This window comes from Pteropus alecto, unplaced genomic scaffold (assembly GCF_000325575.1).
Source record: "Pteropus alecto unplaced genomic scaffold, ASM32557v1 scaffold65, whole genome shotgun sequence".
Taxonomy (NCBI): Eukaryota; Metazoa; Chordata; class Mammalia; order Chiroptera; family Pteropodidae; genus Pteropus; species Pteropus alecto.
In genome coordinates, this window is record NW_006439191.1 from 715,549 (window position 1) to 739,724 (window position 24,176).

General features: G+C 56.3%; 1 protein-coding gene across 2 annotated transcripts in view; it reads right to left on the reverse strand.

The window, feature by feature from the left end:
- Positions 1-24,176, reverse strand: part of CAPN2 (calpain 2) — a 42,213-nt gene continuing 18,037 nt past the window's right edge. The window contains exons 3-21 of one of the 2 annotated variants that reach the window (XM_006916208.3): positions 22,379-22,497; positions 21,603-21,736; positions 20,343-20,511; positions 19,025-19,108; positions 17,630-17,715; positions 16,850-16,924; positions 15,982-16,142; positions 14,138-14,307; positions 12,813-12,824; positions 11,489-11,700; positions 10,430-10,466; positions 9,388-9,453; positions 8,622-8,679; positions 6,381-6,445; positions 5,016-5,084; positions 4,277-4,355; positions 2,985-3,101; positions 2,653-2,711; positions 1-963 (exon numbers count right to left, since the gene is read on the reverse strand). In XM_006916208.3, coding sequence (XP_006916270.1) covers positions 940-963; positions 2,653-2,711; positions 2,985-3,101; positions 4,277-4,355; positions 5,016-5,084; positions 6,381-6,445; positions 8,622-8,679; positions 9,388-9,453; positions 10,430-10,466; positions 11,489-11,700; positions 12,813-12,824; positions 14,138-14,307; positions 15,982-16,142; positions 16,850-16,924; positions 17,630-17,715; positions 19,025-19,108; positions 20,343-20,511; positions 21,603-21,736; positions 22,379-22,497 — 1,796 coding nt within the window. In that variant the 3' untranslated portion in view covers positions 1-939. Of the gene's footprint in view, positions 964-2,652; positions 2,712-2,984; positions 3,102-4,276; positions 4,356-4,588; positions 4,824-4,914; positions 5,085-6,380; positions 6,446-8,621; positions 8,680-9,387; positions 9,454-10,429; positions 10,467-11,488; positions 11,701-12,812; positions 12,825-14,137; positions 14,308-15,981; positions 16,143-16,849; positions 16,925-17,629; positions 17,716-19,024; positions 19,109-20,342; positions 20,512-21,602; positions 21,737-22,378; positions 22,498-24,176 lie in introns of those variants that run through there. The other variant, XM_025049846.1, reaches the window with a different exon arrangement.

A 24,176-nucleotide genomic window follows, 5' to 3' on the forward strand; every position in this document is an offset into this window, starting at 1 on the left:
TGGTTGCCTGGGAGACTCTTTATTAACAGTACGTTCGGTAGAAGGTAAGGCAACAAGGCAATATTTTTATAATGTTAGAATTTTCAGAAAGTAAAGCCAAGGAACACGTTTTGTTTCCACGCGTACTCCCAGGCCGGGTCCCAACTCCGGGCACAAACACCAGAGGTGGAGACTTTTGAGACGTTTCGAAGCCGGCAGCAAACAGCTCGTTTTGTCTTAGCCACACCTCGTCTGCAAACGCCGCCTGGTTTCAGTGTATCACTTCAGCCGACCATGACTAGAACCCCTCCGGTATTTATAACACTGTATAAGACCAGGCACACTCAGGGACTTGAGTTTCAGATTTACTGTTAACCAGTCAGTATTATAGAAAACCTGTCTCTTGTCTAACCCAAGTGACAGAGGCGAGCATTCTCACCTGGCCTCTTCAGATGCCTTGACAAGATTACTTCATGAGGCATCATATTTTCCATTTTACTCAAGGGAAATGGTGAGCCCCGAGCTGCTGCCACAGCAGCGTTTTTAAACTCGAAGTTGCTTTCAATATTTCCAGCAAGGACCTCGTGTCCTTTGACATTGACTGAATGTTTGCCCAGCTGTTAAATACCTCCCTGCATTTTTTTCCTGATTTAATATTGCTCTAAACAGGATTGTGTGTAAAAGTACAAAGTGGGTACCATTTACAGATTTAAAGCTTTGAGCTTGTCCAGGGTTAAGCGACTCACTTGCATTGAGTATAATGATATGCAAATCTTTTACTTTGATATCTGAAAGTTCTATCTCAAATGGTATCATTATTTTCAACTATAATCATCAGTTTACATAAATGTTCCCATGATTAAGGTCTAGATAAAAAGTTTCTCCGTGGAAGCTTAGTGGAAGCTTAGTCCGTGGCTGATTTTCTTTCATAAGAAGTCTTCAGGCAGATTAGTCATCACTTCAAAGTACTGAAAAACAGAGCCACTATGGAAGAAAAAAAAAAAACCAAGTCAGTTCAGTGACCATCTTTAAAATTAAAAGCTATTTAAGTACCTGTAGATTATTCTGAAAGGCTGTTGTACCAGAAAAGCTGAACATGGATTAAGATGTCGGTATGCTAGCTCACATTTTTTCTACCTGATTTCTAGTCTAGTTTTTTGCAGGTCAGTAAAGAGCTGTTATTTGAATCGGGTGGGCATGGATCGTATTACAGGGTTGACTAAGATACCCGAAACGTGAAACTTAGCTTATCGCGTCAGAAGTTAGTTTAGGGTGTGCATACATACCCCTGAAACTAGTGATTTTCAACTGTGGTCCTCTATGGAGTTTATGTGGGAACTTTAAATCAGATTCAGATTGACCGGCCTGGGATGGGCCTGGACAGCAGGGCTTTGGCAGAGTTGGCCAGGTGATGTCACCTGCAACCTCAAGGGAGGTTTTCTTGACCTTGCGCATCCTTAGCAAAGACTAGAGTGGGGGGTTCTCCAGGGACCCGTGAAAGGTGAGGACCAGAACAGGAGGGAAAGGTGGTGGCTGTTTCTCAGAGGAGACGGGGAGGAGGGACTGAGTGAGCCGGTCAGCACGGACTGGTGGGAACTGGTGGGAACTGGTGGGAGGGGATTTCCAGCAAGAATGATAAAGGGGCTAGAGTTCCCAGAACTTGCCATTGGGCACTTTTATGTCATAATTGTAGCCTCTACTTTTATACTGCAGTCTCAGGGCAGAGCTATTTCCTAGCAAGTTAGTGTTATTTGTAGCCAGCTAAAATATATTTTCAGTTGGCTGAAGGTACTTAAAATGCATACAGGAGTGAAACAGCCATTGAGTTGCCGGCTTCCTCTGGAGTTCAAAATTCAAGAAAAAGAGTTGTCTTCTTCCCGCTTGGCTTCTCTCTGGGGACTTTGTCATTCCTGCCCATCACTGGCCACCTGGTCCTGCCCTTTATAGCCTGTGCTGCTCCAAGCTCGATTCCCCCAAGTATGGAGGAAATGTAGCTGGAGCCAGACGATAATGCAAGTATACCCCAGCTGGCTGCTTTCTTTGACTTGAGAGAACTTTCTATCATTGGGATGACGAGAGGACATTTTGTGCTTTCCTGTGTGTGTGGAACTGGTATTCCAACTTACTTTGGATGGACGAGCATTTCAGAAGTGGGCACTGCTGGGGTTCGAGACACAGGAGCACAATAATTATATAAGGCAAGCTCAATTACTATTGCTAGTTTTATTTTAAAGGGGGAGGCAGCAAAGTGATGTGCTCAGAAAGTATTTTTAAGTAGATCTGTTCTAAGCATGCCAGATCTTCCCCCAAACCCAGGTGATTTCATCCACAGGGTTTCTATAAGGACCTTCCATGCTCGCTACTTAGCAGTGCATTTTTCTAAGAGGGTTCTCTTCGTATTTTAACCTTGTGCTGCACTCAGCTCACGGGAGCAGGGACCAGGTGTGTTTTCTTGGACTCGAGAATCAATAGGTAGATGAGGAAGGACTGCAAATTACAGTGCATTGTGGGATCCTAGACCATTTATAGGGCTGTCCCCGACAGACCAGAAGAGTTTTAAAGCAAAGCTTTAAAAAGCAGGTCAATGAACCATAGTTCTCTGTCACCCAAGTGGCAGCCCTCTCCTCCCCGTCCCCGTGGGAGTGAGGGGGTCGGCGTGAGCTGCTGACTCACAGAGATAAGGTCGAGCTGTATCGTTCCCGTGTTCTCGGGATCCAGCTGCTTAAATATCCCTGCGGAGAGAGAAGCGTGGGATGTCATGAGTGAGTGAGCTGCGACAGAGATCCCATTATCTCATTCCCCTGTCTGGCTGCTGATTTCACTGAATGTCGCAAGCAATTAGTTCTCCCCTCCTTCCCCAGATTAAAGGAGGATTCCCATTCTCGACTGGACAGACGACGTCTCTGGCCGTGGTGATTTCACCCATTGGAAAGGCAGGCTTTCCGCCATTCCCCAAATATCCACTTACTGAACTGAAGTGGGTCTTTCCCCAAATATCCACTTACTGAAGAGCGTTTCCAGTCGAACCAAACACCGAACAAAATTATCGAAATCGATGATGAGCTGGTCATCTGCAAAGCGAGCAACGATGACTTGGTGGAGTTGACAGGGCAGCTTGAAACCTGAAAAATGAACAAGCGAACCGATGGCTCAGGGTGAGGCTGTACCCTGGGGCGCCGGTCACAGGTTATGGGGCTGATGTGGCAATTTAAATTACAGTTATAATCGCGTGTGTCCCTTGGCTGCCTTCCCAGGGCTGGGTTTATTTAGCGAAGCCAGTGTTTCCAAACTGTTGCCCTTCGCCCTGCCTGCTCCTTACAGACTAAAGTAGAAAACTTTCCTATGTCCATGCTCACACCGCTTCGGGCCGTTAACTGTACTTCCTTTTATGTCTGTGTAGCTGTGCATCGTCTTGGAGACTAGATTCTTCCTGGATGTGTGTGGCAGAAGCTGTTCATGGTAAACGAATATTAATTTTCCCTTTTTCCATAGTAATACAATTTTAATGGGCCATTTCCCGGCATCCCTTGCAGCCACCTGCTGCCTCGGGACTAAGTTCTAGCAGAGGGATGTGTGAGCAGTGACATGTGCCCTTAAAGGCAAGGAGCCCGTCTTTCCTTCCTCCTCCAGTCAACCCATTGCCAGAACGTGGTTGTGGTGGCAAGCCATCCATGGTGCCGTGGATAAGGACAGCACTCGAAGGGCTGGTGACACAACATGCTAGAAGGAGCCTGGGTCTCTGACAGCAATACCATCCCAGCCCTGAACTGCTTGAGCTTGGATTGTTATGCGAGAAAAAGATGTATCTTGTTTAAACCAGTAATTTGGGGTCTTTGCCCAGCATCACGTCCTAGCTAATCCAGTGAACAGCCTCATCTTGTCATATTTGTCCCCAAAGCACACCCGTCTCCCATGCTGCTGGTCTCCCACAGGCTTGTGTCCCTTTTATTGAGATCACATGCTGCCAGGGACTTCCCCTGAGTGGAGCAGGGACGTCCCCCTTCTGCCTAACCAGCCCCGCGCCTGAAATGGGGAGCCGAGGGGCACCTGTCGTCACCGGCTTGGCCCGCTTGACCCCCTGGCCACGCGGAAGGAAACTTAGATTCGAGAAAGCTGAGCAGGCAAAGCATCCTGGACTGCATCTCATTTTACCAATTCGTCTTTAAAGGGAGAACGAAAAGGACGTGTTTGTAGCGAACCTGCACCCATCTTATTGCATAGCTTAGCAGACTTTGCATTACGTAAGCGTCACAATCCATAGAATTGTAGATAAAAGGAAACAGTTATAAAGTGTCACCTGCTTCTTCTAACGCCTTCCGCATCTCATAGGAGTTCATGGTACCAGACCTGTCCACATCGATTTCCCGGTAGATTTTCTGGAACATGTAAAACAGTTTTGAGAACCGTGACCCAAAGCAAGGCAGGCGGCAGGTCACCTCTGCGCCGTGTGCTGAGCGGGGACGAAGCTGTCCCAGCTCTGTGCCTCCGGCCTGGCCTCGGAAGAATCACCACGTCTCTGCCTTTAACAGCTGGTAGCCCCTCGCCTCTGTGAGCTGGGTGTAAATCTGCCCATCAGATCAACTAGCCAACTACCCACGGGCCCATGTTACTACCTTGAGTATTTTTACACCTGCGCTGTTGGAAATCCTACGTACGAGAGGTTACGTGGCCTTTTCGGGGCACTTTCGATGGTGGCTCTTGGATGACCCCGTCTCCAGTCAAGGAGGGGAGGCAGGGAGCAGACCACTCGGCCTGCGGTCCTCACTCTGCTCTGCCGGCACGCGCCCGGCCCTGCCTTCCCTCTCTCAGGCTCCTCTGTGGGTACCGTCGCCATCCCCAGGGGACGCTCCTGCATCCCCCGTGAGCGGCGGCACCAGCAGGTGTGTGTGCGCACAGCGCGTCCCCAATGCAGACCCCACCGCCCCGCCCCCGCCATGCTCCTGCATCCCCCGTGAGCGGCGGCACCGGCAGGTGTGCGCACAGCGCGTCCCCAATGCAGACCCCGCCCCCGCCATCGGGCCCGCCTGGGCTCTTACTTGGTATTTTTGGATCTTCGTCCAGAGAATGTAGAACTCCTTCAGGCCCAGCTTGCCACTGCCATCCGACTGCCCTCCGTTAAGGAAAGCTCCTGAGTCTGGGTTCGGGCAGGCACAGCGTCACCTGTGGGTCCTCCCTGCTGGGTCTTCTGGTGCCCGCAGCATGTTCACAGGGAGCTCTGGCGGAGGACCCTGCCCTGCCTTCACCTGGCCAGACCTCCGTCTTGGGGTTGGCGAAGGGCCGGATAGAGCCCTGCTGGCTCCCCATGCCCCTGTTTGCCGATTGGTCTGGGGGTGCCATCGAGGCCCCACACTCTGCTAATAAGGAGCTGTCGGGTGACAAACGGGCTTCAGGGGGCTTCTAGGGGCTGTGCCCTTGCTGACTTGGGGAGTGTTATCTGGCGTGGTTCTAAGAGGCCCTTTGTGAGGGGAGCTACCCAGTGGGGGCCGTGAACCCACTAGACAGAACTGAGACGCGTAGGCCGCCCCGCCCTGCCCAGCACTGCTCAGTAAGCACCAGGACAAGGGCAAACGGACGATGAGTGCCTCGGGCCAGCGGGCGGCCTGGGAAGGAGCTAGAGCAAGGGGAGGAGAATGCTGGGGGGCAGGGGGGGGGCCTATCTCCAAATCAGGAGAAAAGCGATTCACGTCAGAATATCACAGTTTAGGGAATACAGTTGACCCTTGAACAACGCAAGTTTGAACTGTGCAGGTCGACTTATATATGCAGATTTTTTCGATAAATGCATATAGTACTGTAAATCTATTTTCTCTCGTGCAGATCGACTTATATAGGCAGATTTTTTCAATAAATGCATATAGTACTGTAAATCTATTTTCTCTCCCTTACGATTTTCTTAATAACCTTTTCTCTAGCTTACTTTATTGTAAGAATACAGTATATAAAACATATACGAAATACCTGTTAGTCGACTATGTACGGGTGAGTCAGAGGTTATACTAGGATTTTGACTGCACTGGAGGTCTGCCCCCCACCCCCCTCATTCTTCAAGGGTCAACCGTATTTTCCTAAAGGAAGTAGTGGAAACTCTGTCACTCAGGAAAGAAATCTAAGCTGCTGCTTAAACGAGGGCCGAGGACAGTGAGCTTCCTGCGCCAGCCCCAGAAACACTGGCTGGCCTGCACGCTGAGCCCGAGGAGGCCACCAGGGCGTGTGGCATGGCACTTACGCTCGTCTGAAGTTCCCCATGTGCCCGAGTAACGAAGGTCAGCACTGACCACAGCCCAAGCACCGCTCAGCAAGCGGGGTCTGGCTGGCCTTTCTGGAGGGCACTACGTTTGAATCTGCAGGGCGAGATGTCACACTCCCCCGGCCTCTGTTCTCGGGGGCACATTAAAGGATACGTCTAGCATGTCAACCATGATTTTGCAGGTCTCGATGCTGAAGCCATCTGACTTGATGTCTTGGCCTGGAAGACAAATGAAGTGTGACAGGAAAATCTTCTAGAGCAGCACTATCCAGAATTTCCTACGATGATGGAAAAGTTCTGTATCTGCACCCTTTGATACAGTAGCCGCTTAAATTATTTTAAATAATCTGGCTCCTGGCTGCCATTTGGGGACAGCGCGAGGACAGTTACATTGGCCTCACTTCTCTGTGCATTAGCCACGGGCAAACAGGGCTTTAATAAGTGCTTTGAAAATAAAAGAAGGACCAGTGACTGGGTCTTTGCGGGCCCCCGAGGTGCAAAGTCACCTGCGGTCGTCAGGCAGGGGGAGGAAACGTGGAGGGCACGTGAGTTCATCCAGGCGAGGAGCTGGGAGGGGGGAAGCTCCCTCGAACCGTCTGTCTGCCGGCGTTTACGGAGCCCGCCTGTCCCCAGCGGAGTGAGAACCCGGGACCCAGGCACCCTCTGGAGACACTGTGCTCCACTAGGTGAGTCCTGTCTCGTCGACACTCGGCAGATGACGGTATGAAACCCTGGTCACAAATGTGAATCTGGTTCCCACAGACCTTGTGAGGAGCCCATACTCTTTGCCACCTGCTTGTAAAGGCTGTAACCTAACTTGTCCCAGAGCTGCCGTTTTGGGCACCAACCCCTTCTCGGGTACGGGTGTGAGGCTGTGTGGGGCTCTCGGACAGAAGGCAGGAGTCAGCAGGCAGGCGGGGAGGGCACCGAGCTCAGAGGCAGTGCTGTCCCCCATGTCCACCAAGGAGCAGCTGCATCCACCCGACGCTGGATCCTGCCCCCCTCCACCCCCCGTCTGTGGGGAAACAACGAGGCCTCAGTCTCCTTGGGCTCATGATGGCCACACATCTGAAGAGCCCCGTGACCTCACTTGTGCCTGGTGGCCTCAAGGGCGAACACCATCTCCTTGTCCCTCCACCAGCTCAGAGGAGGGAGGGCGAGGACTGGGGCCTGCCCGAGGGGGGAGCCTTGCACTGGCCTGGCCGTGCCTGGCCACTTCACCCGCCTGGTCCTGTGACTCACAGGAGCCCTACGACAGCCACCTGTTAGGCAGCTGCAGGGCAGGGCCCCATTACCTGTGGTTCCTGCAAGGTACATGTGTTTACTGCGCCGGGGGCGGGAGACCTGGCTGGCCCTGGGCGCTTTTTCGGCTCTAAGAGGTGGTTTTACTTTTATCTCAAAAGAGTTAGGCCAGAGGCCATCTTTGAAGTCCGCAAGACTTCTAGAATGATCCACAGGGCTGATGTTTGGCATATGACAACATACATGTTTGTTTCTGATCCAGGCTTAGAACTTCTGCTGTTGTATAAACCTCTGCTTGAGAAATAATCCGAGCTGAAAGGCTGTGAGAAGCGTGGCTCGCTAGCCCCTTCTCAAGTTTCCATCCGGCTTTGTTTGCTCTTCGTAGAAGCCCCACGGCCTGGGCCCGGAGCCACCATTCTGGAGCCTTGATATCACGTGTGTGGCCTGTTGGCCCAAATGAAGTGACATTTCTCCCGGCGAAGAGCTGGTCAGACTCATTTAAACACACTTGGGAGATGAGGCTTAGTAATGCCATTCCCTCAGCTTGAGTTTAAGATGGATGGTCCATTTATTTTTCCATGAGGGTTAGTTATTGACAGATGTCATCAGTCCGTCAATGATTTTATACTAAATACTGCCAGGGAACTCAGGGCCGTGGGAATGCTTCCTCGCTCCCGTGATCTGGGCCGACTCAGCCTTTTCTTACCCATTACTCATCATAGTAGCCACCATTTCTGGAGCGTAGACTTTGTGCTAGGCAATTTCTACATCTTCCCTCATTTAAGAGATTCAGCCATTCTTAAGAGGTAAGCAGTATTATTCCTGTCCTGCAGGTAAGGAAACGGGTCAGGAAGTTTCTGCAGCGTGGTGTCGATCGAGAAGCTAGTGAGGAGTGGGAACCCGGATGTGACCTCTGACCTCCTGACCCTGGGGACCTTGGTTCTTTTCAAAGTCGCATCACACGGAACCTCCTTCATCCGGTTCTTCGGCGGTAGCGGTGCCAGTGGTGGCCGGTGGCATTTGCCACCATGGGAGCAGTGAGTGATGGTGCAGCCACAGCGGCCAAGACACTGAACAGGGGTTCCCAAGCTCCTTCACGTCCGTCCGTGAGGGACGGAGCGGGATGAGGGCTTTGCAAGGAGGGGACACTTACGCTTGGCGAGCACTCTCCTCAGGATCGTCTGCAACTCGAAGGCAGAGATCTCCGCGTCCTGTGGAGAGGCGACCGGAGCACCGTGTGAGGCACACTGGGCAGGCCCGGGGTCGTGCGTGTGCACGTCTGACCAGCCCCAGGAGCTGCCCGCAGCTGCCCCAGACCCCACTTTGAGTATCCCCGTCACAGCCCATGTTTTGGACACGGCGTTTTAAGGCGCAGTGTGCTCTGGGTGCTCGTTCACCAGTCCCTCGCTGCAGAGAATATAGAGCATAAATTCTCCACTCTGCCCAGGTTTGCGGTACCTCTCACCCCGTTCCTCCCAGTAGCTGACTGAGGCCTAAGTGCCTGAGGGGCTTTTTTAAGACCAGGGAGTCTAATACTCTGTCCTAACCTGCTCGCATCCTGGAAATTTAAAACCCAATCTCCTCAAATGTTTTTATGGAAATCAAGGAGAGGAGGCCAGTTCCATGTCTCAGTTGGAGTGAAGAGGAAAAAAAAAAAACAAGAGCCCCAGGTGAGGCTGAGGATCCTACGGCGGGGGAGCAGCCAGAGCCGCCCGCGAAAATGGGAGGCCCCGCAACGGGCGGAGGCCTGGGGAGGACGCAGAGGACGCTGAGCAGAATCCCAGTTACGTCTGCAAATCCTCTTTGCTTTGTTCAGTTTGTTTCCTCCCCCTCCCGGTTGAAGCCTCCTGGAAGACGAGGACCGTTTTTGCCTTTGCATCCGCCAGAGCACGGAACGTGGGGATTCGGGGAACACCTACCTCCCCTGCCAGCTGGGCAAACAGCCTCCTGAATCCGTCATCAATGTCGTCCTCGCTGACGTCAATCTGCAAGGGGAGGCGCGGGAGTGAGACGCCGTGGACCCCACAAAGCGTGACGGGCGGCCGCCTGCTCCCCTCCCCGCCGGCCTCCCGCCCCCTCACGGTGCCCCTGCTCGTCCTCGCTCTTGGGCCTGAATCCTAAGCTTACGGGACTGAGAAAAAGGACAGTGTGAGGAATCAATAAAACATAATTTTTCCTAGTGAAAACCCACGAGAGAGAATATAAACTACGTGGGATGGAGTTATGCTTCAATTTCTCACACAGGTGTCGTCTCTAACATTCAACTAAAAGGGCCTTTCATGATCTCCACTAATGGGATTCACAAGCATAAGACTAGCTGGAATGATCCGAAAGGACTGTGACCGTGGCTGGTGAGCACAGCCCGTGAGGACCTTTGAAATCACTCAGTCTCTCAGTGAGGACACAGGACGGGCACAGGACTGAGGACGTCAACGATGGTGAAGCCCCTCAGGTCCCAGGACTGCAAGAAAATTCCTCCCTCCGGCATTTTCCTCCCGCAGCTCTGGACTTGCGGTGGCCGCGCCCGCCCTGGAACTCCTGGGCGGTGTCCCCCACAGCCCCTCAGGGTTTAGCACCGGGTCACAGCTCCTGGGACTCTGGGGAATCTCAGAAATCTGGTCGCCCAGCACTTCCATTTTATTGAGAAAACTGAGGCCCGGAACGGGAAGTGATGAGAACCTCACAGCAGTCGGCGTGGCACTGGTGGCCCGTTTTTCTCCACAATACCCCACGTCACACAGGCTCACTCTGCCCCAGTGGGCAGGGGACTGCCCAGGCCCAGCACAGGGGCCAGGGCCTGTGGAGGAGGCACGTGTGGACGCAGGGCAGGGCCGAGCCTCTAGTTTCCAGCTGTGTCCGTGAAGTCCCCGGGGCCTCCTGAACCCTTGGGATGGCTTTTCACTCCCCTGCTCCCTGGGTGGCCCAGGGCAGAGCGGGTGGAAGTCAGGGGGTTACAAGTACCTCGTCAAGGTTGCCTTCGATGTCATCATCGACCACCCTGGAGACAGAAGGAAACCATGTGTTACTGACTGGAAGGGACACGGGGGCGGGAGGAAGTGTCACGGAAGTCACAGTCACAATGGAAGTGTGATGTGACATCCAGCGCGGGGCGGGCTCGGGGACCGCTCTGCGTCCATGGCTTCCGTGATCACACATCCCCAATAGGGCAGAAGGGATCTGAGGAGGCGTCACGGCCCCAACAGCTCGGAGAGTCAGAGGATTTTGTCTGCTGGTTGGTGCTGGGTCCTCGGACGGCGCGGCCTCCCCGCACGGTGCTTTCTGTGATCACACATCCCCGATGTGCTGTCGGTTCCATCGGAAACACTCTGTGCCACGGGAAATCTGTCACACTGAGCCCCACGCGGTGTGCGTGGCCGCCTGCTCCTCTGCTTTGGGCTCAGAAGGCGGGCGGAGGCCGCGTGTTTCGGCGGAGCTGGCGCAGTGGTGGTTGACACCATGCGCACGCGCGGGCCGTCTGCCCCGCAGCGAGGGGCCGTAAGCTTAGGAGGGTCTTCCTCCCACCGGGCCACTACGAGTCCTGTCTGCACTGCCCACGCCTCGCAGAAGCGGTAAGGGGCCTCTCGGTGCTGACAGTTGGACTCAGGATCAATATCTTGGGACAAAAACGTCAGACAGCTTTGAGGGGCGGGGGGCTGTCAGGGCAGGGAGGTCACCCCAGAAGCAGGAGAGCTGAGGAGTCGAGGCTTCCCAGCATCCTCCAGATGATGGGACTGGGTTCGTATAAGTCATTAAAACGAAGACGACTTGATCGTTCAGCGAAATCGGATTCTGCAGTTCGCTCTACAAACCTCCCCCTTTCTACCCCCGAATATCCTGAGCGCTACTTCTTCCTTTGCTCCCCTGAGCATAAACCAAAGTCCTTCAAGAGCAAATCCTCACACTAACCCTTCGAAGCGGGCAGGTATCATAGACAAAGAAACCGACGTCCAGACAGGAAAGAGCTGTGCATGGGCCAGGAGCCGGCCAGCGGTGGGGAGGAAAAAGGGCAGGACGACCTACTGGTAGTCGGCCTTCTTCTCAGAAAAGACCCGGATGCAGAAGTCCCCGTCCTTGTTGGGTTCGAAGGTGGAAGGCACGAGGACGTACTCCCCCGGGGGCAGCTTGAAGCGGTTGAGCACCTCCCGCAGGTTGATGAAGGTGTCCGACCGCTCCCTCGCTCTGTGCGTCAGGAAGAAGTTTTTGGGGAGGTGGATGTTGGTCTGTCCCGTCAACTGATGGATAAACAGGAACAAGTGAGAGGGGAGGAGAGGGCTCCGCATCCGTGTCACCCTCACTCGGGGAGATAGGCTGACAGCGACAACGTCTTAGATAAAAAGCAAACTTTCGACCCAAACGACAGATGCTGAGCCAGCTCTGTCTGCAGAGATGCCCCGTGTCCCCACCCAAACGACAGATGCCTGCTGAGGAACTCAGAGGCACGTGCAGCAGGGGGCCCCGCGTTGAGCCAGCTCTGTCTGCAGAGATGCCCCGTGTCCCCACACAGAGGTCCCCAGCCCTCCTCTAAGTGCCCCCCGGGGATGTTTAGCGTCCAGGTGGCAGGAAGCTGGTTCCGTTCTAGGCGGTGTTCGAGTCACTGATAAAAGCGAAGACAGGAGCAGGCTGTGGAAGGCGGCCCAGCTTCTAGACAGGTGTGCTCAGTCTGCAGAGCCCCACCTGCTGCTGGCTGCACCGCCTGGCCATGATGACTGTACCGCTGCGGGGTCGGTGCCCTGTGTGGCCTTTAAAGACGCACGCCTCCTGGGCATCTCGTTCCGGTTGCCGCAGGCCTGCTGAGTGCTTGCGTGTAATTCGGCCCATCCCCACCCACAACAGTCCAGCGAGGTGACCGGTTCTACTGAGAGAAACTCGAGTCCAGCCGGGATGGTAACTCGTCTAGGGTCACACGGCCTGCAAATGGCAGCGCTGGGCACTGGGGCCAGGGCCCTTTCTGTGCTGCCGCATCGTCCTATAATACAGTCTGCGGGGTTCGCCTTGTTTCGAGAGCGCTACAGGACTGGGGGAAGATCTTCCTGTGACCCCGGGACCACACGTGGTCCACCCGGAACGAAGCCACGCATGGCCTCTGCTGGGCCTCGGGGAGGCAGCAGGCCCCCGGGGACAGCCCGAGGCCCCCGGGGACAGCCCGAGACCCCTTGCCCTGAGCTTGGATCGTGGCGGTTAGGACCTGCGCAACCTCACCAGGGCCCCAGAGGCACGGGGCCCTCGTCCTTCCCAGCCACCAGCCTCTGCTCACACTTCACAAGACCCCTGAGCTGGCAGCCTGAGCCTTTTACTTGTTGGTGAACTTGAGCCCCAGGGATGGGCTGACACATGCCAGACGTACCTCCTCTGGAACCTGCAAAAGATAAAGGAGAACGTGCTGAATCCCCGTCGGGGACAGCTGCGCACGGAGATGCCACCACCGTGATCGTCTCCTTTGCCAACCCTTTTCTCTGGAGCTTTAGCGATATTAACCAAATCAATGTGGGAATTACTTTCCAAGGAAGTCGAAGCATCCCCGCACTACAAACGAAAGAACCCTATGACTGAGCAGTGCTGTGGATGGACCCTCAGCACTATTCTCCACCTAGGGAGCACAGACGCCAGGCACGGAGCCGTGAAGTGGCCCCGCCGGCCGCAGCAAAGCCCACCTGGGCGGGCTCCTGTCGGCCACATCCAGCCTGTGTTCCCTTGGTTAAGTCACTTCCCCTCTCTGGCCTCAGGATCTTCCCGGGCCTTTTCCCTGACACCTCGACACCTCGACACCTCGTTGGACGTCTACGAGGGCTGGGCTGGGCAATGGCTCTCGGGGAAGGGTGGGAGCCGTGGTTTCTAGTATTCGCGAACTTCCGCGGTGGAAACGCTCCCCCTCCCGCGTGGCCGTTCGGAGGCTGCCATGTGGCCTCAGTGAATGCGGGGGCTGGAAGAGACGGCACGTTTGGCTTTGGGGAGCCGGCCGTAGCATGTCGCTGGGTCCTACCCGTCACGCCCAGGGGCACCCCCGTTCAGCTGCGCTGAAGTCCTCCCTCTACAAACTCAAGGTGGGGAGCTTTTTCTGTGCTACAGGAAAGGGGGGGCATCCAGGGGCCCAGCATGCTGGGTCATTCCGTCCACCCCCGCCCCAGAGGGGACAGATGGCTGAGCTGGGCTTCTCTTTAACGTGGTACAAAAAGAAAGGTCACGCGGGCACTGAGTGTGTCTGTGGGGAGCCCCAGTGGGACATGAAGACCTGTCGGTCGTTCCCTGTCCTGAGCTCCCCGCCTTCCAGGCCAGTGACTTGCTGGGCTCTGACCAGCTGGGTCGCTGGCTCAGTTCCTGCCCTCGCAGCAAGTCCCGGTGGGGCCCAGTATGCTCCGTTCTCAGCTGAGGCCACCTCTGTTTTTTGGGTATTGCTGAGCCAACCAGAGTGCCAGGCCTGGGGGACATGAGGGCATTTGGAAGAACCGAACTCCCAGGAAGCTGGCTGTGGGGCCCCCGCCAAGGGCATGGACCCTCCTGGGGACACAGAGCAGCTGCAGGGGCCTCCCCTCCCCCTGGCTTTGCTTTTCCTCGGCCAGGCTCCCTGTCCGGGGTCCCATCTCCAGTTCTGCCTCTTGGGCTGGCTCTCCTTGCAGGGGCTGAGACCAGCTAGGGAGACGGGACGGCGGGAGCCGCACCCGCGCCCCGCACCTCGTAGATGCCGAAGCCAATGGTGTGCATGTCCTCTCCCATCTTCCTCTGCCGCCGCCGGTGCTTCTGGATGAGGCCCACCAGGAAGGTGCAGCCTCTCTCCCCGTCCTCCTCGTCCTCGTCCTCCTCCTCCAGCTTGATCAGGTACTGAGGGTTCATCCAGAAGGTATCTGTGGCCGGAGAGGGGCTGGGGTCAGTCACCTGGGACACCAGAGCCCTGAGCATGGGGCCGGGGGGGCGGGGCGGGCTCTGCTCTGGTCTCTGGGGATGGCGGGGGGTGAAGGTGACGGACATGGTGAGAGACCCTGGGCAGGGGAAGCAGGGGCGAGGCGGGGACTGGACGGCAGCCGTTGGGGTGGGAACGGCCGCGGTGGGCCACGGGGAGAGGACAGCCTGCCCGAGTCTGAACCTCACGGGGCCCTGACGCAGACACCCCCCTGCGGTTCTCTCTCACTTGCCGTCAGGCTGGCTCATCTGGGGGACCGTGTTTTGTCCCCCCGGAGCAGGGGGTTGGAGCTGCGGCACCCCTCTTGGCTCTCATGTGGAGATCCGAGATGGGCTGGTGGCCTGGCTGAGACTTGGGGACAAGCTCCTGCTGCCCCCTCAGTGAACCCAGAGGCGAGGGACATCCTGCGTATGATCTTAGCCTCTCGTTCAGTGTCCCTTGTCCTCCCAGGCCTACCCTCCCTACTTCCAAAACCAATTTAAAGGAAGGACTTGAGATTCATTCACAGTCAAGGATAATTAGCCCGATCATCTTCCCTTACCTAATGGAATAAAACTCTAATTGTGGAAATAAAGGCATCATCGAGTACAGGGTTTGGCAGACTCTGGCTCCACAGGCTGGCAGCAGACTGGTTTTGTTTTAAAGTTTATTGGAATATAGCCATGTCCATCGTTCAAGTATGGCTGCCTTCAGACTACAGCGGTAGAGTCGAGTCGTTGCCATAGAGACTGGATGGGCCAAAAAGCCAAAAGGCTTTGTTATCTGGCTCTTTAGAAAGAATCTGTGATCCCTGAGCTAGTGGGAAGGAGAGAGAGTTTTGTCTGGGGCACTGGGCCTGAACTGCCACTTGGCGGCTGCATGCTCGAGGCTAAGGATTACAAACACCAGAGCTGGAGGGACCGATCAGCTTAGTGCCCGTGTACTTGCTCTGTGGCCCAAGTATGCCACTTAGAGCTGCAGCTTCCTCATCTGTAACAGAATCAGTGGGTGACAATGACCTGCCACCATCGCACTTAAAACGCTGTCAGACAGCCTGGGTTCAAATCCCAGTAAACCGTGTGGCCTTGGGCAAGTCGCTTCACCTCGCCAAGCCTCAGCTCCCTCCTCTTAAAGACGGAGACGATAACAAAGTACCCGCCTCAGAAGTTTGTCGTGAGGATTAAATGGAATTGTCTACGTAAACCAGTCACACAGTTCCTAGCGCCCAGTGTGTGCTCCATAAGTGGCAGATGTCATCATGACTAGACAGTTTCTGCAGGGGAGAGGGTAGGGGAGGACTAGGCAGGAGTCAGGGGAATCAGCAGAGGGCGGACCAGAGGAGACGTCCTCACGCCATGTGAGCAGGGCCCCGTCATGCGCTGAGGGAACCGGGTGTGATGGTTGCTGGGCAACAACTGGGGCCTGGATGTGCAGAGGCCCAGTGGGTAAGCGGCCCCTGCAGCGGGACCTAAGCCCGGCTGCTCGGGCTAGGGGTGGACAGAGTAGCCCCCAGGCATGGAGGGTTGGGGCTGAGAAAGCAGAGGGCCCCAGGGGGCAGCGGGTGCCTCCCCTGGGCTGTCGGGCTGGCGTGAGGCACGGCGGGGTCGGGCGAGGGGGCCCCGGCCTCTGGCGGCCTTACTTGGGTAGTTCCTGCAGCCTCCCGCGGTGGAGCCCCGCCTCCAGTTCCCATCCATCTTGGTGAGTTTCCACTTCTTGTAGCTATCGGCGGTGAGGGTGTCGGGGGTCAGGTTGCAGATCTCCAGGCGGGAATAGTGCCTCAGGAAGTCGCTTAAGGACATCCTGGCAAAAGCAGGGACACGGGCATCCAGGTTACAACGGGGCGAATTGATAAGCTTTGACCCGAGCCAGGCAGGGCAGCTGGGAGACGGCACCTCGGGGCCAAATGCCACCAGGCCTGCACTCAGACGGCACCGGTTCCCGTCTCAGCGCTGCCACTGTCCAGCCGGGTGACTGCGAACGAGTTACTTAAACCTCTCTGAAGCTGAGAACTGTAACCTGTCAAACTGGGAGCATGAGTATGAAATGAGAAAGCCTACGGCACTCACTGGGTCACTGGCAGGGAGTCGACGGCTGCAGAGTGGCGCACGCACACGCGCACACACGCACACACACACGCGCGCACACACACACACACACACGCACGCACGGGTCCGTCACGCTCTCGAAGGAACCCGTTTCCGAAGGCCTTGGCATGAAGCGCCACGAACTGGTTGGGAGAGGGGCCCATCTTTTCCCTGCTCTTCTTGGGATCCGAACATGACTGAGCCCCGCTCAGCCTTCTCTGGGAAGCTGCTCAGCTCGTGCGCCCCGTTGCAGAGGCGGACAAACTGAAGAGGTTTGCGAATGTTTTTGTGGAGGGTCTTACAGTGTATTTAGAACAACAACTAACCCTGAATCCCAGGCCCCTGTAGGAAAAATCTCACTAATTTTCTAGTAACAGTCACGGGGTCAGACACCTCTGTCCCTGACCCCTCTAACAACCTTACCAGAATTCCCCGTCTTCATGCCGTCTGGTCAGCCTTTCCCTCACCTCTGGGTCGACGGTGTTCCAGTTTGGGCAGCTGGAAACCAAGTCACGGGAGAGGCGTTAGAGACTGACGCGGGCCGCTGACTTCGGCCCCAGGCTCCCCAAAGCTGAGGACCAGGACCCACACCCCAGTGAGGGAGGCAAGGAACACACGCGTGGCCAAGGCTCAGCGGAGCAAGGCGAGAGGATGTGTCATCCTGGCAGGTGGTGGCGAGAGAGTCCAGGAAATGAACCCAGCCCGTCAGAGAGAGATGGAGGGGCCGCGACAGTGTGATGGTGGCAGGGCACCGCGGCCCCCGGTAGAACGGGGAAGACCATTAAGGGGCTCACGGGAGATTGTACCCCAAACAGCCGCGGGTGTAGCGGGCTGACCAGGAAGCCCCAGAAATCAACAGAGGGGCTTCTCTTGGGTCTTAGGCACAAAGATTAGGTCCTGGGACTGGACCGAGAGACTGGGGGTGGGGTGTGTTTTGTCCCTGAAGGTCCAATAGCTGGGTGAATCTGAGCGAGGGGCGGATCGACCGCGAGGACAGGAAGGGATGGGCCTCAGAGGAGCCCTGCCCGGGACCTGTAACAGGCACCCGGATGGCCGGAATGCGCTGCTCAGAGTCTGAGGGGGGCCACCTGCCCCATGGGTCCCACATGGTGCGGTCTGTGACCTCAGGGCGTCTTCCTCAGCATAGCGCCTGGGTCTCCCCAGAGCCTCCTAGCGGGGTGCCCCCGGGCCCCCAGTCCTCACTTGTCATTCCACTTCCCCGTCCACTCCACCTCTCCCCAGGGGTTCCGGATGCGGACCAGCTTCTGCAGGCTTCCCCTGCTTTCAACCTGGGGAGGAAACGGAGGTGCTGAGCTCAAGCCAGGCCTGGAGGTTCTGGGGTCCAAGGTCCCCTGCATGAGCCAAGGGGGTTGAGTCCGTGTTTTGGGGGGGACCCCTGCTGCCACCCGGCTTTGATGGCTGGCGGGACCTGACTCTTGGAGGACCTGGCCTCTTCAACCTCTGTCGTGAGCCTGAGGCACAAATGCACTTATTCTAGACTCCGGTGCCACTTCCCCTGTGACCCTGGGTTTTATTGACAATAATAGGATGTGTCTTTGTCACAGGAGCTCAGGGAAGCTTTACCATGAAATCCTGGGTTGGAGAGGGGCATGATAAAGGATATTTGGGGGGTAATTGGGAAAATGTAAATATAGATGATATTAGATGATGTTGAATTAATGTTTATTTTCCTGGGCCTGACAAGAGCACTGGGATTATGTGAGAGAACAGAAGCGTAGTGACATCTGCAAGTTACTTTCAAAAGGCTCAGGAAAAAAGTACCCACACAAAGAAAACCGATGTGGCAGAATGTGTGTGAGCAATGGTTGAATCGAGGGAAACGGCATTTGCACGTTTACTACGCTACTCTTTCAACTTTTCTATGGGCTCGAAATTTTTCAAAATAAAAAAATGTGTTGGGAGAAGAAAACAAAAATTCAAAGTAAAAACAAAACACTGGGTGTATCAGAAGATCTGGGGTCTAGTTTGAGTTTTGTAATTAAACAGTGAACTTAATCATATTCACGGTAATAATGGCAGCAACAGTATAGCTACATACTTAGTTCAGATACAATGTGTCAGCCACCGTCTGAGTCCTTTATATATATTAACGTGATGAATCACCACAACCACCTTACAATGGATATTATTATTATTTCTAGTTTAAAGATGAGGAAAGTCAGGGACAGAAAGTGTAAGTAACCTGCCCAGGCCACACAAGCTTGCAAGAGGCAGAGTCAGATTTGAGCACTAACTGGGGCACTAATGCTTTTGTGAGATCAAATGGGAAAGCACTTTAAAGAGTGTAAGGCACTCTACAGAAGTATCACTTGTTTCGAGCTGGCCCAGACCAGTAAGGCGGCTCTAAAGCTCAGTGATATAAGCCGGCCCGGCGGCCACCAGAGGGCAGCGCGCACCTGGAGGCCCGAAGGGCCGGGAGGGACAGGAAAGGGACGGTCCAGTGAGTCGGGTCTGAACGTCAGGAATGCAAGGCCTGTTTACAAAGAACTGTGGGAACATGGGAGCCCCTCCCTGGGCAGTCACAGGCCCAAACGAGCTTCTGGCCGTCGCGCGAGGGAGAGGAAGCCCCGGCCTTACCTCCTCCGCCCCGGTGACTGAGTACGCGTGCCCCTTCACCAGCTTCTGGAACGTGACGGCCTCCGAGTCCGCAGCGCTGGTGATCTGCAAATGTCCCAAGCATCAGCCCGGCTGCCACATCCGCCAGCCCCCACCCCTCCCGCTCCCACTCGGGTCCTGCAAGCCGGGACCCGGGCACACAACTGCAGAGGCCAGGCCCGGGAGAGGAGGACGTGGCCTTGGGCCTGGCGCAGAGCCCTGCTTTCTGCGCTCCTGGAGGACCTGTGGTTACCGCGTTCGGATGCTGAACCTCTGTTTACAATGAGAGCGAAGGCTAAATGCAACCCTCTGGGAGAGCGAGCGCTTGCATGAGCGTGTGCGTGGACAACTCCCTGATTTCCGCAGGTCCGGGGGCGCGGGACAGTGCGCACCATGCAGACGGCTCAGGGCAGACCCTGGACAGAATCGGGTGGCCCAGAGGCACTGAGTCCCCCCCACCCATGTTCCATGGTCTGGCCCAGCCCAGCTGCACCGTTTACACTGTGACTAGCTGCTTCCCCATGCAGGCCAGAATTCGCTCCTGTTCTATTAGAATTTCCTCAAAGTCACTCTCCTCCCTCATCTATTCCGGTGAAGGCTGTTATTTTTGTCTTCGTAAATGGGGAGATAGGCTGCGAGCAGAAAAGGTCTTTTCCTTCAACGTGGTCTGCAGGAAACGTTTGAGAACCCCTGCCTGGAGCTGGGCGGAGATTTGGTCTCCAGGAGACAGGACTTCTTTTCTCTGTGCCATGGGGACTGGACAGGACAGGGCTGGGGAGTGGGCACAGCCCTTGCCCCGAGGCTCCTTGAGGACAGATATGGCGCCCACCTCCCTCCCCCTGGTGAGGTTTGCCGGCAAGGCCAGTATGAGGACATGAGTCCTTCTGTGCCTTCTGAAGTCTTCCCACGGGCCCTTAACCCTGCAGCCCTGAAGGGGAAGGCTGATGGCCTCCAGGTACAGGCCCTACAGATGGGGGAAGGTGTCTGGAGCGGTCCTTCCCTAGGGACCAGCAGAGCGCAGGGCTTCTCATGAACCTGTGGTCTGGGGTGGCCATTCACAGGAGGCTGAGGGTGGGAAGTGGGCTGCAGAGGGAAGGGGTGGGCGGTAACATGCCCCTGCAATTGTACTCCAGACAGCCTGTTGCCTGGCAACCTCTGGCTTCCAGGTGATGCTCAATATGGTGGACAAGGACGGGCTAATGTCGTAAATCGGGGCAGTGGGTTTCCCCGGGCACTGCTGGAGGCTCGCTTCAAGGAGAGCAGACCAGAGGCGGGGGCGGGGAGGGAGGCCACGACTTACGTCAATGGAGCAGCCGAGGAGAGAGCCTTTCTGCAGAGCCTTCTGGATGATCCTGAACAAGTTGGAAGGAGCCTTCCTCAACTCATACCACTCAGCGATGCCTCCGGTGAAGTCCTCGAAGCCCTCGGTGGTGGCGCCCCCTGAGAGCGCTTCATAACACCCATTGATCCTGCAGGAGAGGAAGAGATGCTGCCGCCGCCTGGTGCTGCCACCACCGCCTCTCAGTGTCCCCTCCTTGATGCCTCTTTTGTTGGATGCTCCAGGGACCCTCTGCTCAGATTCTCCTTGCCTTGGTCTCCCAGTCACGGTGCCCACGAGGGCAACTTACCCTCTCCAGAGTTATTTCCCTGGTACTTTGAGAAGTGTTTTGAAAATCTCGGAACCCGAGAGTCAGAAGGCCCTGGGCGATTATCCGGCCCGACCTCCTGTACTGATTCTTTCTACCTCGTAGGGGAAAAGGGGAGGTCTTCCAGTGAGCTCTTTGGCATTTATAACTTTAAAAAAGACAATAGTTCAGTAATGAAAGGCGTTTCTCTGAGCAGTAGACACTGGGGGGGTGGGGGGCGGAATTGCTCCTGACTGCCACGCGGGCGTCCTGTGGCTTCTCTAACCCTGCTGGCTGAGCACTTAGAAGCGGCTCTGAGGTCCCGCGGTCTCCCCAGCAGGGCTGTAAGGAACAGAAATGCCCCGATGCCATAGAGCCGGTCACTTTAACGGACGGAGCCCAGGCAGCACAGCCAGGATGAGGCCTTTCTGTAGGGGCTGACATGGGCCTTCCCGTTGAGAACGGGCAGTGTCGAGCTCTGGACAACTGGCCTCTGGGCATGTGGGTGGGCCACAGCTGGGAGGAGTGTGGGAAACCATTTCTAATCAGACACACTATATATTCTGGACAAATGTCCATAATTTTCATAGCTCTGCGATGGATGGTTTTGCCCATTGGCAAAAACTCTTTGCCGTATTTAGCTGACAAAAAGGTGACAGGACCCGCCAAAGCAGTAGAATGGAGGTCTTTCTCAAGGCCGGCATCCCCAGTACCATCCCTGCTCCTGTGCGTTTGGTTAAAAACAGCAATCCCGGTCATTTATCAGGGCGCGAGGCCTGATATGCACACATGGAACTTAGAGCCCAGTGTTGGCCAAAGCCGTCCCTCTAGAGGACAGGTCTTCTCCTCAGAGGCCTCCTTGTGTGGTTCCTGTTTACTTGAGAATCCGGGGCAGCCGGGGGCGGGCCGTCGGGGGGGACGGCGCGGACACTCACTTGGCGTAGGCCTTCTCCAGCAGGGCGCTCCAGAACTCGCTCCCCTCTGCCGAGTGCACGAAGAGCAGCTCCCCGTCCTTGGTGGGCAGCCGGTCGTCCACCACCACCTCCACCCACTCGCCGTACTGCCAGAACTGCGGGGAGGAAGCGGGCGGAGTGTGGCGGGGGGTGCCGGAGCCCGGGGCAGCCTGCGCGCCCTGAGCCGCGGCTGCATCTGGCCCCCATCTGGCCCCTGTCTGGCCCCCGTCTGGCCCCCATCTGCCTTTCCTTGGCCTGCAAAGCTACTTGTGATGGCGGAGGAGACACTGGGGGTCGGCTGAGCACTAAGTGCTCGGTGTGGGCTTTGAGCCCGGCCTGGGGGAGATGCTTCTCCCACCTCTGCTCCTGCAGGCGAGTCCCCCCGAGAGGCCGAGGACGGAGGTGCTCGTCCCGCCCCCCAAGTCCAGTCTGCCCAGCACCTTATGCTTTTAAAAATATCATTTCTCATTTACCAGCACAAAAGGGGCGTGAGCAGTCCCTTAACACGCTGTCCCAGACGTCAAAACTACTTTTTTTTTTGTAACTTAGGAAGCATTTCCTGCTCTACCCGTCTCCTGGCAGGTCCCCCGCTGCCATCCGCAAGGGGCAGGACAGGGGGCGCTCTGGTCTCCCAGTGTCCTTTATAGAACAGCCTGCAGTCTGCAGTCACGGGGGACAGATGAACTCTGCCAGGCCCGGGGACCTTTCCCAGCCCCCGGGACCTGTTGAGGAAAAGCCTGAGCCGACCCTTAAGTCACCTGGAAGTGGAAGATGCCGGCATAGTTTTCCTGGAAGCTCTGGTTTAAGGGGACGACACGAGCCAGGATTTCTTCATTCAAGGTGAGGGAGGCGATGGCTGCCAGTAGCCAGCAGTCACCTGCGAACACAGCGCAAGGAGCTCTCATCAGAGGGGGCTCAGCGCCCAGAGGACGTGAAATGTCTCGTCCTGTCTCTGAGCTTGAAGCCAGAGACAGCCGTGCACAGACAGGGCTGCGTCTCAGGTGGCCCTGGCGCGAGGGGCAGGTGGGAGGGCTGGGCGATGCTTTGAGGGGATGCTAAGGGAGACGGGTATCTGGGGTGGCGATGTGGGACCCAGAGCTCCGATGGCTGGGCTCTGTCCTCGCTGCCAGCCGGGCCTGGTGCACAGGGGCACTCAGCGGGGTCGTCTGCGGAGTGAGGACCCCACTGGGCGTCAGGGGCTCTGAGATCGCAGGGGGTAAGGGGGAGTTGGGGTGAGAGGAAGAGATTCAGTGATAGAGGGGAAGCGGTCGAACGCTGTGCGCCTCCTCCTGGGCGAAGGGGGCAGAGGCCAGAGAGGAGAGGCTGGCAGGCGGCCCAACGCGGGAAGTGCCCAGAGACGCGAAGGCACGAGCCGGGAGTCAGGGGAGGGGCGAGGCCACGCGAACGCATTGCTTCTGGGGTGTCGGCACCACGCGTTATGGGGTGGCGGGGGGGCAAAGATGGGGACAGCCAGATGGGCCGCTGATCGGGCATCGCGTCCCTTCTCCGCACCTCAGTGTCCTCCTCTCTGACACGTGGATAGCGGGGGCCCGTGTGCAAAGCGCTCGCACCGTCTGGCGCCCGTGGTAGGGGCTCAGCACGGCCAGCACCACGCCCTTCACGTGGTCAGAAGCGAGCCGGGGCCAGCGACAGCGCAGGGCGGTTTGCGGGGAGCGGGCATGTTCGCCACCCCGCCTGAGGGGTTCTGGGAAGAGGATGAGGAAGTTGACCTCATTCTTCAGGAATGTCCACTTTCCAACAATTTCCCATGACAATAATAGGTGAGCTTAACTTTTATCGTCGGGGTTATTTTTACTAATTGGCAAGTCTAATTAAAAATGTTACTGAAGTTCACCGAGTTCTTTGCATTCTGGTCGACTACTTGGTGTCCCAGTAGCCTTTGAACGAGATCGTCCTCTGACCATTCAGAGAGGAGGCGTGTAGCTCTTTGAGGCCTGTGTATGCTGGTGACAGCTGTGCTAGGTGGAGACACATCCCTCCCTAATGAGTCAGTCACCCCAGGAAGTTGAATCCTTTGCTCCTTCGGTTGGGTGGGTGCTGTGATTCACCTGTAGTTCTGCACCCAGCAGCCATTTGCTTTCTGCCCGGTAACCCCGATGTCCCTTTGAGAAACCAGCCTCCCTGCATTTCCAGCCCGTGAGGTTTCAGCGGCGCTGGCCACCCCCAGCTCCAGAAGTGGCCGGCAGCAAGCTCTGTGTAACATTCTCTTGGCTTCAGTGGTTGGCTCGGGGACCAGAGCCACTGTGGTCAGAGCCACTGCGGTGAAGGAGCCTGTCGCCAGGGCCTCGGGAAGAGTGGACGGGTGGCCTCTCCCATGCTTTGACTCTGGCACGATGTACAGTCTGCAGCTGCTGAAGCCATTTGCCCCCGTGGGAAGGGCAGCCTGTCCGAGAACGGCACCCACTCCGAGGAAGAGGAGCCGAAAGCTGGAGAGAAACCGGACTCTGGTGCCATCCACTGGGTTCCTGGATCAAGCCGTGCCTGAAGCGAGCCCTGCCTTGGGCTTTTCCATTACACGAAGTGATCACTCCCCTC